Source organism: Acinonyx jubatus, chromosome C2, assembly GCF_027475565.1.
Source record: "Acinonyx jubatus isolate Ajub_Pintada_27869175 chromosome C2, VMU_Ajub_asm_v1.0, whole genome shotgun sequence".
Lineage (NCBI taxonomy): Eukaryota > Metazoa > Chordata > Mammalia > Carnivora > Felidae > Acinonyx > Acinonyx jubatus.
This window is the reverse complement of record NC_069384.1, coordinates 82,069,548-82,087,775: the sequence shown is the minus strand read 5'-3', so window position 1 is coordinate 82,087,775 and position 18,228 is coordinate 82,069,548. Positions and strand designations below refer to the sequence as shown.

The following is an 18,228-nucleotide window of genomic DNA, read 5'->3' as shown; positions in this document are numbered from 1 at the left end:
GCAAAAGAACACCAAAAACTGAATATTCCTTGGGATAAAACCTGGTCTTATGTAAGACCTGAGAAGATAAAAGGAAGAATATCATAGGTCTGTGATTTAATTTCACCTCAGCATCTACTATTGACTTAAAAAGCCAAAATTACAGCTGGCAGAAAATGAAACTCACAGGATTCCCTAAATTTGTACAGTGGATTGCCCAAATAGCACTCTGAGCACAATAACTAAAAACTCAGGGCAGTAGCACACCAGCCATAAGCTTGTCCATCAAGCAGCAACATGTCTCTGGAGTTGATAACAAATGGCCCCAACTCCCAGAAAAGCTGCACTTCCATGAGGGTTTACAAATACCAGCTGCCATGCCAGCAGGTCAGTTCTTAACCATTAATTCTAGCATATGTGCTGCCAAAGCTAGCACTTAACCATCAACTCTAGAAGCCCCTGATTCACAGCCCCCAATGAAGTGCTGTAAAATTTGGAGATAAAACGTGAGGCATGTCAGTGGCAGTGTCCTTAACAGAGTCAAGTTTAACACACTTTGTTTCTTAATGTTTTTCCAAGTGATGATAAAAAAAAAATGGTTCTTTTGTCCGGAGCCAAAAATTATAAGGCCAATTATATTCTCAAAGGCATTCCTTGTGGCATCTAAAAATGGAGAGATTTATGGGAGGGAAGAGCAGATTTGGCAACAACTCTCAATTTCTTCATTTTAGACCCTACTCTTCAGTAAATTCTAATTCTCTTCTGACATTTGTTTGTTATCTCAGTTCCTAAAGGGAACGACTGATTCTATGGTGCCCAAATTCATTGGTGGTTAGAGAAAATGCCAAAATAAACACACCCAAGAGTGTTGACCCTACATGTGTATAGGAGAGAATTCATTTTATCTACCAAACCTCTTTGAATCAGTGAGTTCAGGTGCCATTTCCGAAGAAAGGGAGGGGACCTCATTTTTTTTTTTAATGGTTATTTATTTATTTTGAGTCAGAGAGTGAGAGCGAGAGAGCGAAAGAGAGAGTGAGAGAGAGAGAGAGAGAGAGAGAGAGAGAGAGAGAGAGAATCCCAAGCAGGCTCTGTGCTGTCAGCACCAAGCCGGACACAGGGCTCAATCCCACAAACCGTGAGATCATGACCTCAGCCCAAATCAAGAATATGACGCTTAATTGACTGAGCCACCCAGGCGTCCAAGGAGGGGACCTGATTTTAAAGATAAGTCTGTGGTTATTTGAAATTAAGTTGGTACCAATTTTTTTTATTTTGAAGACCACTAAAAATGAAAGAAATGGCAATACTACTTTCAGAGTGATTAAAAAAAAAAAAAAAAAGAAGTCCAATCTAGGTCAACTATATAGTTAAAGATATTTTTAGTTCAAAGGAGAGGAAACTTGAATAGAAATGGACATGGATTATGGAAAGCCACTGTTTCCAGGAGGCAAAAGCTTAAAGCTAAGGGCAAGGGTGGGATAATTTATAAGGAAAGATATTGGGCTTAAATATTATTTCCTTCTTAGTTACTATTTTAACAGGTTGAGAAGAGGAATTTTATCTTAGGCATCCTGGCAGATTTCAGAGAGGCATCATTCCAGAGGTAGAAAAACACGAGGAGTAATAAGGTCAGAAAACCATCACGAGAACTGCAACTTGGAGCATAGCTAGGGGAGATGACAACGTGGGGTGGGAGGAAGATGGAGGATGATGGTGGTGAGGCTGATGAGCTGCTACTATTCACTGGATGCTCACGGTTTGCCACGCTCAGTGCTTATATAATTTATATGGACCTATCCAACCTTCACAATGAAGATCATCCCCACATTTAATTAATTTAATAATATTAATTTAATATATCCCCACATTTGGGACACCTGGGTGACTCAGTCAGTTAAGCATTGACTCTTGGTTTCCGCTCAGGTCATGGTATTATGGTTGGTGAGACTGAGCCCACACTGGGCTCCGCGCTGAGCATGAAGCCTGCTGGAGATTCTTTCTCTCCCTCTCTCTCTGCCCCTCCCCACCACGTGTGTGGGCTCTCACTCTCTCTCAAAAAAAACATAAATGAACAACAAAAAAAGTTTTTTAATCCCCATTTTACAGATGAGGGAACAAGCTGAGTTAGGTATGTTCAGGTAACTTAGTCACAGGGCAGAGATCTGAGCCCAGATCTCGCTGACTTCTTTACCACCATGCTGCAGGGCCCATGGGCCCTGTTTCATTAATGAGGTGGCTTGTGCGGGGGAGCTACCCCTCACTTCTGCACTAAGAAGCACAGGTGGTGCGAAAAGCACTAGACTAGAGGTCACTAGATCTCAGTCCCACATGGAGGCTCTAACATGCCCATCTGGCCTCGAAATGCAGCACGAAGCACATGGGCACTCAGGTCCTTACCTGACAGTGCCACTGAACAGCACTGGCTCTTGAGGAATAATGGAAAGCTTGCTTCGCAGGTCGGCAAGGCCAATGTCACTGATTCTCACTCCATCAATCTTGATGCAGCCTCCAGATAACTCCACCAGACGAAAGAGGGCCATCCCTAGAGAGGACTTCCCTAAGGAGTCAAAAGACATGCAGAAAAGTAGCTCAATTAGCAAATTCCGTGAAGACAAAACTGGTTTATTCTCAGGGCAAAATCATCTAATTTTCTAGTTCTATTCGAACACTATTTCATCTGATTAGTTAAGATAATGTAGAAAATGATAGCCAGAGGGGCACCTGGGTGGCTCAGTCAGTTAAGTGACTTCAGCTCAGGTCATGATCTCATAGTTGGTGAGTTTGAGCCCCACGTTGGGCTCTGTGCTGACAGCTCAGAGTCTGAAGCCTGCTTCAGGTTCTATCTCCCTCTCTCTCTGTGCCTCACCTGCTTGTACTCTGTCTCTCTCTCTCTCCCAAAAATAAATAAACATTAAAAAAGAAAAAAAAGAAAGAAAATGATTGCCAGAAATAGCAAAAAAATGCACTTTCCAGAGCTACCAAGCATATATATTTAAATCACACAGCTTCAGCCTGAGAAGGAGTTTGAGGGACTGTCAGAATTTCACAAGAGTAAATTGGAAAAAGGACTGCTTTTCACCTTTGGGGTGGGCACACAGGCTGAAATGCATCTCAGGCAAACTGAGAAGAACAGAGAGCTTATAGCAAGGAACTAGTGGGGCAAACCAGAGGACACGATGTCTTCTCTCTTTTCTGTCCCCGTATCACAGCCCAGAGAGAAACAAGACAAGGCCTTTCTACCACTGCCGCAGCAGCTGGGAATGGAAGAAGTTCTGGGGTAAACACATAGGGAAGGAGGCTTCGGCTTAAGTAAGTAAGTGGCTGTAGATAACTACTGCGATAAGGAACTGTGATAGAAAAGCAGGTCTGAGGGAGAAAGTGATGAGGTCAGAATAGCTTTTCTTAATTGAATCTTCATTTTAAAAGTCATATAAGTAATTCAAGGAGATAATGTTAATCTCCTATAATCTCACTACTGTTATTTTTGATACATTTCCTTTCAGTCTTTTTCTCTGAGTTGAGATCACACCAGAGATACAATAATATAATCGCCTTTTCCCACTTATTATATAACAAGCACTCAACCATGTTAAAAATTTTTTCAAAATAAAGTTTTATTGGCTGCAATATATTCCACCATGTGGATGTGCTCTTGCTTACTTGACCAGTCCTCTAACATTGGAAACATATTTAATACTATAATAATGTTATGGCATGCTCAAACTGTGCTGCCACCTCAGATGATTTCCTTGGAAGACATTCTCAGAATTACCATGTCACAGGATATAAACATTTAAAAAGCTATAGTGCTCCCACCCTCCAAAAACTTAAGACATAGTCAGGTCTGCCTTTCTGAAACTCAGACCCGTGGTTTAGATTTAGAACCACAGGTTTTTAGCTTTTCAATGACTTTTCCTTAGCCAGATGCCTGGTTCTTGACCCCCCCCTTACTCTTCTTCTGCCTCCATGTTTTGAAAGTCCTCTCGTGAGAACTTCATGACTTTGTCTATTTAGCAGTCACTGAGGGCACAAATATCCTGCCTTCTCCCCAGTGTCTACAGCCACATCTCCACTGTCTGGGTTTGTCCCTGGGCAGACCCCTGTCAAATAACTAACGGGGACCCTGAGAAATGTCCACCTTCCTGAAGCAGTGATCCTTACATGCATCTATTAGAAATGAGCTGGGAAACTGGGTCCACGCAGCAGGATTCTTAAGGAGGCCTTCTCCTCTTATAGGTAAATGCCTTTGTTCAGAATTGGGGGGGGGGGGAGGGCGGGGCTCTGGTTATTGGTCCCGTACCCTCATACAAGGAAGGCAGGGAGACTCTCCCTTAGTGTCAAGGCAGTGCTTTAAGATCTAAACCAAGGGAGAAATTTTCCTCAAAAAAATAGATCAAGTTGTTCCACCTTAACAAAAGATGCTACCTGGACTGGAAGATCCTACAGTTCTCTGAATCCAGACTACCTTTGCACTGATGGAATGTACTAGTAAAAGAGGCCATGAGGTCCTCACAGTGATGTCCTTAACTATAGCCACGGCAGAGTCCCGGTCTAACAGTCTTTGCAGAAGCTTGTTAGAATTAGAGTCTAGATTTTGCAAGTCAGGCCATTTATAATTATTTTATTTTTTCTTATTTTTCTTCTGTCACTACTTATGGCTCAATGAAGTCTCAGTGAATACTTCAGTCTGTCTTACCTGTGTCAAAGGGAATCACAGTGGGGGACATCAGTTAGAGCTTTCAGGGGAGCTGAGTACCCCTGGAAGCCAATGTAGCAGAGGGAATTTGAGGGAGGAAAGCATAGGCAGAGCTTTAGGGACAGCCTAAAGCCTTGGCCAAGGCTTTAGGACAGCCTAAAGCCAAGGACAACCCTCCTTGGCTGAACATCCTCCTGCCAGTGTAAAAAACCTACAAACTGCATTGTTCTGACATGAAATAATTCCTTCAGGCAGGAAGCAGGAGATGGCGCTTTTTTTTTTTCTCTTCTTAGCAGGTTCTTTAAAGTAAATTGGCCAGAAAAGACACAAGGCCTTTTTTTTTTTTTTTAATGGAAAGAAACAGACCTGGAAGAGTTCTGATGCCAGGGAAGCATGGAGCCCCAAAAGCTAATGAGAACTGAACCAGAGAGACTGCTTAAACCAGGTACACCAGTTAGTAAAACAAAACAAGACTCAATGTTTGAAAGGTTATTCAGGAAGGAAAGGGAAAGAAATGAATTACTCAGTTCTTAACCCTAGAAATCTAAAGGGCACATAAGTAATATGATACTAAGGGCAAAGAAGAACGCCTAAAATGAGGGCCAATTCTCAATTTCTTTGCAATCAATATCAGGTTAAGAAAATAATTTCCGTCTTCAAAGGGACACAGGTTCCTTATTTAGAGCTGTGTTGGCTTCTGGTAAATATGAGGCAACACTGGCAATATGTCACAGAAAACTTAACTTTTTTGTGTATTTTGACCTCATAGAAATAAGGATGTTCACTGCAGTACTATTCATAATAGTGAAAAATTGACAACCACCTCAATTCCCCACAACCGGGGATTGGTTAAATATAAATTATGGTATATCCATAAAATAGAATTTTCTATCATGCTGCATAGAATTCATGTCATAGGCTATTCATTGACATAGAGAAATAACTGGTAGACTTAAAAGCAGCTCATGAGATGGTGTGTGTAAAATGACCTCATTTGTGTAAACATATTTTTTTGATAGAAAAAGCCTGACAAGATACCCACCAAAATATTAATAGTAATTATCTCTGGGTAGTGGAGTTATAGGTGCTTTTCCCCTTTTTGCACTTTGCTATATGCTCCAAGTGTTCTGCATTGAGAAAGTACACTTTTATGATTAGAAAAAGCACTAAATATTACAAAAGCAGAGTTAAGAACACATTTAGGAAATTGGCTTCAGAGACACCCCTCTCCTCATTACTCATCTAATACAGAACTGGTTTGAAGGGATGAGAGTGATAGTCAATAAAACAGCAAATCATGGGCCCCAAGCTTAACTCAGATAGGTTCAAATGTTTCTCCAGAGGCCTTTGCATTCTTACCTGATCCGGTCCGCCCCACAATGCCAATCTTCTCCTTAGGTTTGATGGTGAAGGACACTTTCTTCAGAACCAGAGGGAGATTTTCTTGGTACCTCATCTCTGCATTCTCAAAGGTCACCTCTCCTTCCTGGGGCCAATCAGGGGAGGGAGCCTTGTTCTTAATTCTGGCAGGTGCTTCCAAAGAGAGAGTCTGGGGAGACAGAAGGGGCTGGATCAGACTGACCAGATTCTGTGGGGGCTGAAAGGCCTTCAAAGAGAAGTAAAATCAGGACAACCATAGCAGCCACACAGAGGCAGCTGCTACCCTGTCCCCGCCCTATGAAAGGGAGCAAGGGCTTATTACCACTAAACCAGACAGCGCACAATGGCTACTAGCTTTTCACTTAGCAGTTTACAGTGGCTACTAAGCAGCATCTTGGGGAGGACAGCAGCTCTCAAACAGTTTTCTGTCTTACGGAATTTCTCCACAAAACCACCTTGGAGGTTAATGGTGGGGCATGAGACCTTTCACTGGCTCTTCACACACAGCCGTTTTGATCGGAATTCTTCGAAAATATTCTACTTGAAACAAGATTCCACCATTTGAAAGCCAATGGCCTAAACCCAAAGGAAGGAAACTACCATTTACTAAATACTTGATCAGATCCTGGCATTCTGACGTATCAGTCACCCCAGGAGACATGGGCTGTAATCCCAGTTTGCCACCAATAGCTGTGTGACCTGGATATATCACTTCTTCATTCTAGGTCTTAGTTTCTCATCTATAAATCGTGAGGACTGGATTAAAGAATGGTGGAAATCCATTCAGCTTTAAAATGCTGTGTTCAATGTAACTGCTTGGGTGATTTTTGTTACCAACAGCCCCACCTTGTAATGTTTGAAAATTCTCTGGCAACTAGTCATGGAGCTTTATAGCCTCATAGGAAAGTGAAGGCCAAGGGCTGTGGTGCTCTGGGCAGCAGTAGGGGTGGGGGGTGCGGGTGGAGACTGAAGTCTCAAATTCCAAGCTGGAAGGACTCCATGCCGGCACAGGCATCCAGGTTGGGGACTGGCAGTGGAGTCAGTCCTCAGAAACGTGACTGGTTTGTGCAGGGTCCACTCTGGTATGGCTGACCATCACCCTGACCTCTCCAGCAAGAGACTCTCACCAACAGCAATATTAAATCAAACACTACACACCCGTATATACACCCACATATTATCCACAGACATGAGCACTGGGCAACGAGGCTAACAGATAAACATAAGGAACAGCTATTAGCAGATATATTAGATGGTTATCTGCCATTCTGAGAATAACAGTTTGTAAGCTTAAGAAGTATCCTACAATTAATGAGGCTCATTGTCAAAACAATTCAGTGACGCATGTGTGCTGGAAAATGCAGTTTACATAATATACTAGTTCTCAATGGAAAGGGTAGTTTTTTAACACTATGCTTGTAGGTCAATTATTGGGAAGTTGGGATATATTCTTCCCATGTAAACAATGATAAAGTCTCTGAGCAGTTCACAAAATAGGTAACTCCTGAGAACTGAGTTAAATTTGCGAATCCTAACTACTCATGATTCTGCTTCTCTCTATAGAAAACTGCTTTCAGAGCTCCAGCTAGGACACCAGCAAGAGGCTGTCTCCTGGCAGCACTGCAGGGAAGGTGGGAAGAACTAGATCATCTCAGCATCCACTAAATTAACTGGTTTCTAAACTATGAGTGCAGTTTAGAATTAACTAGGGGGCTTCTAAAACTTCAGAAGCTGGGGTCTCACCCCAGACCTACTGCATCGGAATCTCCAGAGATGAGGCCCACATCTGTCTCTGCCTAAAGCTCAGTCGGGGACACCGATGGCCTTCCCTGGTTAAGAGCAAGTGAACTAGGCTAAGATTTAAAACAATATGTGGTTTCAAACAGGGTAAAGAAAACGTTACAGTAGTCAGCTTAACCGAACTAACAAAATTCTGAACATTTTAGAAGTTAGCTGATGAACCTACGTTCTCAGACACAATTCACAAAAGTATTTAGAAACTCTTAAGCTATTCTCTTCTCCATTCCACACATGCTGAAGAGTCCTCCCTGTGGAATAAGGCAGAGAAAACAAGCATCCTCCCTGCACATCCAGCTGAGGCAGTAAAAGGGCAAAAGGACCCCATGAAGGGTCACATCACAGTAAAAGGACTTCTCAGCCTGACCTTGATGTAGTGGTTGATTCTCTCCACTGAGGTGAAGCGGGCTTCCGTCTCAGATGCCAGTCTGACGGTAAACTGGAACAGCCCCGTTAGCTGATAATGGAAAGCAAAAGCCAAGGGAGAATTCATTATGAATACATGTCAGGCCAACAATAGAAAACCTGCTCCATCTAGGGGATTAGAGCTCAATATACGAACTAACTGGGCACCTGCAGCAGCTAGTTTTAGGGACTGAGTCATTCTCTAAACATGTAACACAATGCCTATTATCCTCCAATCAACTGCAATTCTCAGTGAATGTAGGTGGCATTGTGGTACTGCACGCACTAACTTTCCTGTATCCAAAGGATTTCCATCCATCTTTACATTTCCAGTACACATATCTGCAGCTGAGTAACTTCTGGGCTTCATACTTGCACCTACACCTGCTCTGGCAGTCCTCTCCTCCTGAGAGGAATGAGTGAGAATGCAGAGCCCTTGTGTACCTCAGACTGAGGACCCTCAAACACAGCACATATAACATATATTCTTCCCCACCCAATAATCAAGTAAGTCTGCATAACACGGACAGACGTCTTTGGGAATCTGTGAAGATACATATGTCCTCTTGGTTTTCTTTTGCTACTTATTTATTTTGATCTTTCCCATAGGGAAAAATGTCAAACAGATACAGGAGTAGAAAGGGAAGTATAATGAACTCCCATGTACTTAAAAAACTGTCAACTTACAGGCAATATTGTATCATTTATACCATGCAACCCATCTGTATTATTTGAAAGCAAATTCCAGACATCCTATCATTTTATCCATAAATACTTTAGCTTACATCTCTCTAACATACAAAGACTCTTTTAAAAACACAATACCATTGTCCAACACCATGATGACACCTTAACAGCTTCAAATACTTAGTGCCCAAGTTCCCAATTGTTCTTTGAGCTTTTTAAAGACCTTAGACTACCCCTAGGGGCCAGGTCTCCACGTGTAACAGTACTGGGAAAATCAGGGGCCTGAAAATAAAATGCATATAAGAAGCATACTGAGGACACAGTATTTTTTAGAAGACCAGGAAAAGGCCAGAGATGGGAGGGTGGTGAACGTAGAAACCTACAATTAACAAACTATTTTCAAAATCATGTTTATTTATGAAGAAACAGCACCTATTTCTTAAACACATGCAACAGACTTAAATTTCTTTGTTCCTATACAGCACTTGGATCTCTCTCCCATTCTCCCTGCCCAACCAAGCCTAGGTTGTTACTAACAAAGAGATGGACAGAAGCTCTAAGAGTCAAAGGCTTAGGGAGAGCCCCCTACCATGCCTCTCCTAGGGCAACACAGGACTCAAGTGAGGAGAGGTAATGCTCCACCCCAGAGACTGACCTGGACAGCATAAGAGATGGCAAGACCCGAGTAGGCAGGGGGAATCTGCCCATGCATGAGAACAATCATCAGCCCAGTGGTGGTGATCAAGGCAATGCTGATCAGGTCCAGCCGCACAGCCAGCCACCGCATTGCACACGTGAACAAGAAGAAAGGACCTTGGTTGTTATCCAGTAGCTCCTGGTACCTGTGAGAGAGACAGAACACCTAATAGGCCAACAAAGCACCACACAGTCCTGGGGAGGGGTGATGTCAGAGTTCTGGTGGATTATGGATGGAGGGCTAACTTTTAAGTACTTCCTGTGTGTCACCAGGAAAATGCTATGGAAACCTAAGGACTGCAGAGTATTCCAGGCTCCATACACAGGACAACTTGCGGTTTTCCAGTTTTACTCCTTCAGAGAAACATACTAAATTTGTTAGGGAAAAATATCTACGTTAACGGCACAAGGAATGCACGGGGAAAAGAGACCAAATAAAGAGGCTGGTTAAGCTTTAGCAAAATGTCTTACGTCAGGGGTCATTTCCTCAAAGAAAGAGAGGTTACACAGGCAAACTGCAGAAATGCCCTAGGGCCTGGAAAAATAAACTCACAGAGTGAATATGGTAAAATGGAAAATGTCTGCTGGGGCACTGATGTTGGGCAAAACAGTGCTTGTTTCCCAAGGCCGCAGAGCACAGAACCAGGAACTAAACCACAGCAAAAAAAAGATCTGGACAACCTTTGCCACTGAAGGAGCGAGACACTACTGAACCTGGGGTCCTAGAGAGCAGATCAGACACCATCCAAAGGCTTGCGTGTCACATACAACTACAACTTCAGAGCAGGGAGTCTTGCCAGGCAAATGTGCTTTGTTTACAAAAAAAAAAATCTCTTTTCTTCTTTATATATTTGGAGAAAATCTAGAAAATGTAGTAAAGAAGAAAACACAGTATTCTCACCACTCTGTTAAAACCAGGGTTAATATTCTGCCATATCTTCTCTCAGTACTTTTTCTAATACACTTAAATGTGTGTGTGTGTGTGTGTGTGTGTGTGTGTGTGTGTGTGTATACACATACAGTGTATTTTACTGTTTTTCTCTTAAAGTTAGGATTATTTTTCTGAGTTGTTTAACCTAGACTTTCCATTCTAGATTTTCTTTTAATTAATTACCTAATTTTTGGAGTAGACAAGATATGCACAGAAGATTTAGAAGGCATAAAAAAGTTTTTTTTTTAATGTTTATTTTTGAGAGAGAAAGAGAGAGAGAGCACAAGCAGGGGAGGGAGGGACAGAGGGGGAGATAGAAAATCTGAAGTAGGGTCCAGGCTCTGAGCTGTCAGCACAGAGCCCGACGCAGGGCCTAAATTCTTGAACTGTGAGATCATGACCTGAGCCGAAGTGGGACACTTAATCAACTAATTCACCCAGGAGCCCTGGCATAAAAAGTTTTACCATGAAAAGTCAGTCTTTCTCCTGCCCATCCTCCAGCTACTCAGTTCCCCTTTCCAGTGGCAGCTAGTAGTTCCTCGTGCACCCTTTCAAGGATATTCTAAATGTCATCTATATAAACATATACTTAAAAGGGAGCATACCATGCACACTCATCTGTATCTTGCTCTTTCACTAGTGTATTTTATTCATTTTTTAATGTTTATTTTTGAGACAGAGAGACAAACAGAATGTGAGTGGGGGAGGGCAGAGAGACAGAAGGAAACACAGAATCTGAAGCAGGCTCCAGACTCTGAGCTTTCAGCACAGAGCCCAATGCGGGGCTCGAACTCACAAACATGAGATCATGACCTGAGCCTAAGTTGGATGCTTAACCAACTGAGCCACCCAGGTGCTCCTCACTAATGTATTTTAGAGATCATTCCATATCAGTACCTATAGTACTGTCTCATTCTTCTTAAGGGCCACAGAGTATTCTATATGGGTATACCATAGGTTGCTTGGTACAGTACCATATATATATTCTATATGGGTATACCATAGCTTGATGCTACAGTACCATCAGTTCTGTACTGAAGGACATTTGAGTTAGTTCCAATCTCTTGTTAATACAAAGCTCGAAAATGACTATGTACATGAATTTCTCATATAAACAATCTTCAGCAGCTAAAATAAAAATGTCAGTCTAATGTCAATGTTCATCTTCTACTGTTTCAAAAAAAAAAAGAAAAGAAAAAAAAAAAGGAAAACTCCTTTATATATAGCCATTTAGAGTCCAAAGCCAACAGACTCCAAAACCTGTATTTTGCCTTCTCATTTGCTCAGAAAGGAGTTCCAGCAAGTGAGTGAATGAATTTTAATCAGAGACCATTAGATCACTAATACTTTTTTTGTAATGAGCTTTACAATCCCCAACTCTGGCCCTGAAAGGCTTCTTGGACTTATTAAATACTGGTGTGCTGACCCCCCCTTTGAGCCCTCTGGCCACCATCAGCACTAACCTGTGCAGAAATTCCTGCCCTTTGTTGTAGGCATGGATGGTGGCAAGGCCCTGTATGCTGGATGTGATGTGGGAGAGGAAAGGTGACTGTGTGATATTGTCCAGACGCTTCAGCTCTCGAATCAGCACCCTGGAGAGAGAATGAGTTCCATGTCAGAGTGGTAGACCAGCAACTCTGGCTTCATGCTGGAAGATGTAAACACTTCTTGTTTACCTGGAGACAATGTGCAGAACTGAAAAGAGGATGAAGAGGGGCCCCACCGCCACCAGGAACCATGGGAAAACTCCAGCGATCATTCCAACACAGAAGAACACCAGGATGACATTTTGGATGAACATCTCAGCCTGGAAGGGCAGGCGGACATCAACTGCGGAAATCATAAAGGAACAGGGAAAATGAGACCAAAAATTTTAAAAAAACACAAAAAGATTCCACAAATTTTCTGTCTGAAATTTGTGTGTTGTCTTTTAAATCAAAGAAAAATCTAGAAACCTGGTTGCTCTAATTTTCCTTGTCCCAGGAAATTCTAAGTGATCTTTCTTTCCCCAGTCCCTCTTTTGGGTTTACCATGCCACCCAATCACTTTAAACATTTTTTCCCTTTACAAAATAAATATGCTTGTTGCAAAATATTTAGAAAATAAATATTCAAGAAGGAAAATAAAAATGATCTTTTTCTTACCAGTACCAATAAACTGCTGCTAACATTTAAGAAATTTTTCATTATGAAAAAATTTAAATGTACACAAAAATCAAAGGAATATAGAACCTTCAACAGTTAACATTTTCTTCATCTCCTTTTAGTTATATCCTCTCCCAACTTTTTCTGTTTTTTTGTTTTGTTTTGTTTTTTTGTTTTTGGCTGGAGTATTTCATAAAAATCCCAGACATGTTGATATCACTGATTTTTTTCTTTCCATCTTTTCTCCGTGTGTGTGTGTGTGTGTGTGTGTGTGTGTAGAAGAAATGGGATCGTGTCATGCATCAGTTCTGTATATTAGTGATGGTTCTGATCCCTTGTTACTTTTGGTCATAGCTTTACATTGGCTTATCAACATCTGAAACATGTCCTTGGAGGCAACACAGGGTGACAGTTAAAAGCATTAGCTCTAGGGTGAAGAGATCTGGGCTCAATTCCCAGTTTTGTTATCTAATAGCTGTGTAATCTTGGGCAAGTTGTTTAACCTTTCTAGACAACAGCTTTCCCATATAGTCAGTGGATGAAGCAATACCCACCCCCCTAGGGCTACTCTGAAGATGAGGATAATCCATCTAAAACATTCAGTACACTGCTGGTTACACAGTAAGCCATCAATAAATATCAGGTGCCACTACTATTATTCTGGGCTATGAGAAGTATTTAAGCTCTGGTGCTGGCACAGCCCATGTGACATCCAGAAAACCTGCCAGAGGTTGTAGGTGTCCAGGAACCAACACACTGCCCTCAAAGTAAACATGTTTTGGAATCTCAGATGCTCCCATCCAAAGCATTTATGCCAACTGAATCCTCAGAACTTATTTTCAGGTTTAATGAGATCAAACGAGAAGTTAGATGGCAGGTAAGAAATCAGATGGGTCCTTAGCCTAAGTACAAGTTGCAATCTGGAGAAAATGCCAAAACTAACATGTTCCTGGTGTGGACACCAGCACACCTGGTGAGAGCCCCTGTGCTCTCAGAATCTAAGGCTGGATAGATGTGCACACCTGGTGAGCATCTAGAAGGCTGGAGAGCACAGGGAGCTGCAGCTTGGGCTCCAGAGCATAAAAGAAGAAGCAAGAAATACCTTCATCCATGTCTTTGGAAAACCTGTTGAGAATCCTCCCTGTGGGGGTGGTGTCAAAAAATTTCATAGGGCTTCGAAGGATCCTTCGGAAAAGTTCATCATGGAGCCGGGAAGAGGCTCGCAGTGTGCCCTAAAGAGCAGAGGACAAAGTGATCATGGCTCAGAGACCCAGGGACTCAGGCAGACTCAGTTCCTATTTATCCAGGTCACAACTCCACAGGACATCCACTCCAAAGCTGGAGAAGGGCAAATGGTCATGGAGGAAAGAGGTGGGTACTAAGAAAAGGCTGGGGCTAATGGGATACAGGTCATTTCAGCTAGGGCCATCTTGCTTCAGAGATGCTCCCCTGCTCAGAATTGACCTGAGAGAAGCCAAAGTCTGACCACGGAGTTACCAGGGAGAGCATGAGCAGAAGTCACCACTGCATACCTTGACAAAGACAACTCCTCGAATGGCTTTCAGGATCAGCATGACTGCCATGGAGAGGGCGTAGATGCTGGCATAGTACTGCATGAGAGGATTGTCCTTCATGCTGCTGCTCATAGAGGTCTTGTTCCCTTGTGTCACTGTGGTGTTCTGTTTGGAGGCAAGGCTGTGTGAGGCAAGACTCCTATGGACAGCAAAGAACTCCTACTCAGGGCCATTCTCAGTTCAAGGGAAGGTGCAGAATAATGACCATGGGATCTGGTTGTGGCAAACACAGGCAGGCTTTGGCCCCCACTTCTCTCTTTTCTAAATGAGGGCAGACAGCTTTCAGGTGTCCTATTGCTGCATGAGCTGGTTAGGGAGCAACTATCTTGTGAGGTTACATTAGGGACTCATCTTTTTTATCCTGGGTAATCCTTGTTTATTGGTTCTTTCAATCAAAAACTGAGCAGTTTCCCCAAGAACACCCAGAGAATACAAAGAAATGGCCACATTATTAGACATATAATTTTCCCATTAATGAGTAACCTTACCCCACTTCCTTGCTTGATCCAGTAACTCAACCACCAATTGCTGAAAGCTGTGCTGCCCACATTCAGCATGAAAAGGGATATAATGACTAGGAATGCCAAGGGGCCCCCAGCAGCCTGGATGTAGACACCATATACTGACCAGGGCACTGAACCCTGCCCCTTTTCTTCCAGTTGCACCAGCTGCCCTAGGTAGGAAAAAAAAAACCAACAAAAAAAACACCATAAACTCAGCAGAAAAAGGCTACTTTTCTAAAACTGAGTCACCTATAGAAGAGCAAAATCAAAGAAAACCAATAGTTTCACATAGCTCTAGATCAGAATTATTTCCTCCTTATTTGAATATTATTCCCTTTAACATTTACTAAGCACCTATTATCAACCGGGCCCCAGATGAGTCCCTGGAGCAGTAAAGAGGATTAAGACTATGTCCCTGCCCTTAAAATCTGGCTGAGGATCCTTCCACAGCCTGGTAGGACAGACGGATAAAACAAGCACATAATTATAATAAAATGTGCTAAATGCCATGTTAGAGACATATGCAGGGCAACATGGGAACATCCAGGTGTACCTAAACTATTTGGGGGAACTGTTTCAGGGAAGACTTTCTGTATGGTCTCAAAAGGTATGCCAGGTTTGACCAGGTGGGGAAAAGATGGGCACTGGCCCAGAGGTGGGAAAATAGCACAACCAAATCAGCCAAATCAGCAAGGCTAGAATATTAAGTGCAGCTAAGAGTAGCAGGAGATAAGGTTGATTAGTAGGGAGGCCGTGGTCAGAGGATAAAGGCATTTGAACTTCATCCCTCAGATAAGAATTTCTCCCAGCAGGGCACCTGGGTGGCTCAGTCGGTTAAGCATCCCTGCATCCGGCTCTGTGCTGATAGCTCAGAGCCTGGAGCCTGTTTCAGATTCTTTGTCTCCCTCTCTCTCTTCCCCTCCCCCATTTGTACTCTATATCTGTCTCTCTCTCAAAAATAAACATTAAAAAAAAAAAAGAATTTCTCCAGGTGCCTGGGTGGCTTAGTCAATTAAGTGACCAACTTCAGCTCAGGTCATGATCTCTCAGTCTGTGAGTTCGAGCCCCGTGTCGGGCTCTGTGCTGACAGCTCAGAGCCTGGAGCCTGCTTTGGATTCTGTGTCTCCCTCTGTCTCTGCCCCTCCCCCACTCACACTCTGTTTCTGTCTCTCAAAAATGAATAAACGTTAAAAAAAAAACAAAAACTTCTCAAGAGAATGAGCTACAGGTGTGTGGAGATTTGACTCCTGGCTATGGATGGCCAGATCAGCCGCCTCAGGCAGCAAGCAACCTCATCCTGTTGTCCCTATGTGTTTTCGTGTTTTCTACGTGTGTCCTATCAGGACAAGGATTAGGAAACACTGCTTTGAAATGGGAGGCTCCTGAAAAGACTTCCTGAGGGAAAGTGAGTTAGTTGGTCTCCTGTTTTTAACTAGATCTCTCAGCTGTCTGTATGGAGGACAGATTTAAAAGGAAGTAGCTATAATACTCTAGGTACAAGATGATAAAGGCCAGAACTAGGGCCGTGGCAATGGGGATGGAGTTTCAGGAGGTAAATTCATTCAGACATGGTGATTGGGTGAGGAGGAGAGAAAAGTTCAAGGGTCTCTCCTAGCGGCTCCCAGGGATCAGGTGACTGATGCTGGTGCACTAACACAGAGAAACAGCTCTACAAAAAGCCAGCGCTTCTATATCATGGTCAATGTTTAATTATCTTGGAGCAAGCCTCGTGTGCCTGGAGTACTTGAAGAGTTATGAGTAACCAGGTCAGGGGCTCTGCAGATGAGAACAAATGTTCCCTAAGGGTATTCTGGTTTTTTTTAATATTGCCTATGGCAGGAACCAACAGATGACTCAGGCTTCTGTGCTATGTTTGCTTCCTGTGTAGAGGTATCTTACTTAAACCACACCCCAATTCAAAGTCTCATACATGGTTTATGAAAAGGAAGAAAAGCTCCAGAGTGTACTAAATCAGGGTGGTTAACTCCCAACACCAAACATCCACAGCTTTAAGAACAAGGAAGTGAAAACGGGCCAGGGCCAAAGCACAAGCAAACCCAGGGAAGGTCCTGGATTCAGAACACTAGGTGACATGATGACACAACAAAACCAGAGCTTTAAAACAGACACATTCCTTTCTTTCCTTTCTTTTTGGTAAACTGATATGCAGCTTGAAATTCACAAAGGTGAAAGAAAAGACCTAAGGTATTGTAAATAGCTTTCCTAACTCTCAATGTTTGTTTTACTGCTAAGATAAAGGATTTAAAAAACAAACAAACAAACAAACAAACAAACAAAACAAGATTCCCCAGGACTTGTTTCCCCAGGACTCCCCCTGGGGAAAGTGCAACAGGAAAAACCTGCGCTATAAACTCTTCACCACAGCCCAGCTGCAGCCTTGTCGGAAACAGCCAGGAGTGTATTATCCTAACGAGGGAGCTACTGAGCATACAGGCACTGCTGGTGCTGGAACATCTCTGCCTAGACTGGAACTGACTTCTAAAGAGCAGAGGTGAATCGCAGGAGGAAGGGTGTATCTCTAGCCATTATTCCATTTTTCCTCACTCAAGATGACTCAGCTGATTGTTGACACCTGACCCACACTGCAGAGAGAGGAGGCAGAGGATTAAAGGTCCTTCTTACTGCTTTGGTCTGTTTAAGCAAACAGAGGGTGCACCTCATGATCTCCCAATATTCTGTAAGACTTTGTTATTCCAGAGGTAAAAGGCCAGAGACTCTAGAACACACAATGCTGTCAAACATTATGAATCACTACTTGGCATAAAGTTTCTAATAAACTTTAATGACAAATCTAAGAGGTCAGAAAAGGTCATTACCTTCCTCTGGCTTCGCTGCTTTCTCCTTCTTTACTGATCCTGTTTTAGGACCCTTGTCTTGTGATTTCTTCTGTGAACCGCTGGTTTCTTTTTTTGAATTAATCTAATTAAAAAAAAAAAGTGTCTCCAGTTACAAGGCAGCCATTCAGACAAAGGTCCATAGGACATACTCGAGAAGTCATCTGGCAAGCTGCTGCTACTCTTGAGAAGAAATACATCAAAACCTCTCAAAAGGGCCACCTATTCTCATTTCTTGTGCTTCCTCCACTCCTTCAATCTTTGAGATCTGGGTTCCTACCCTTGTCTTTCCATTGACATTGCTCTCCCCAATGTTCTCAGCCACTCCAACTTGCCCAAAGTATTAGGGCTGGGGTCATTTCCATTCCTCTCACCTCTTATCTCCACATTACTAAATCAAATCATAGATCTGATCATTTCCCACTGCTACTACAGGATAAAATCAAACTTCTCAGCCTGATTTTGCAAAACCTCCATATTCTCGCCCCAGCCTAACTCTACATGTTTCTCTCCCATTCCCATGGCTTCTACTCTACAGCCACATTGGATTTCATACCATTCCTCACACCACACTGCCA

At 42.7% G+C, this 18,228-nt stretch overlaps 1 protein-coding gene across 6 annotated transcripts in view; it reads right to left on the bottom strand.

The window, feature by feature from the left end:
- ABCC5 (ATP binding cassette subfamily C member 5) overlaps nucleotides 1-18,228 on the bottom strand; it is an 88,414-nt gene that overhangs the window by 10,619 nt on the left and 59,567 nt on the right. For all 6 annotated transcript variants that reach the window (XM_027061328.2, XM_015063583.3, XM_053221147.1 and 3 more), the window contains 10 exons: nucleotides 17,633-17,735; nucleotides 14,781-14,965; nucleotides 14,251-14,397; nucleotides 13,821-13,950; nucleotides 12,251-12,404; nucleotides 12,038-12,166; nucleotides 9,603-9,789; nucleotides 8,223-8,312; nucleotides 6,038-6,227; nucleotides 2,380-2,539 (listed from right to left, as the gene is read on the bottom strand). In XM_027061328.2, coding sequence (XP_026917129.1) covers nucleotides 2,380-2,539; nucleotides 6,038-6,227; nucleotides 8,223-8,312; nucleotides 9,603-9,789; nucleotides 12,038-12,166; nucleotides 12,251-12,404; nucleotides 13,821-13,950; nucleotides 14,251-14,397; nucleotides 14,781-14,965; nucleotides 17,633-17,735 — 1,475 coding nt within the window. The remainder of the gene's footprint in view (nucleotides 1-2,379; nucleotides 2,540-6,037; nucleotides 6,228-8,222; nucleotides 8,313-9,602; nucleotides 9,790-12,037; nucleotides 12,167-12,250; nucleotides 12,405-13,820; nucleotides 13,951-14,250; nucleotides 14,398-14,780; nucleotides 14,966-17,632; nucleotides 17,736-18,228) is intronic.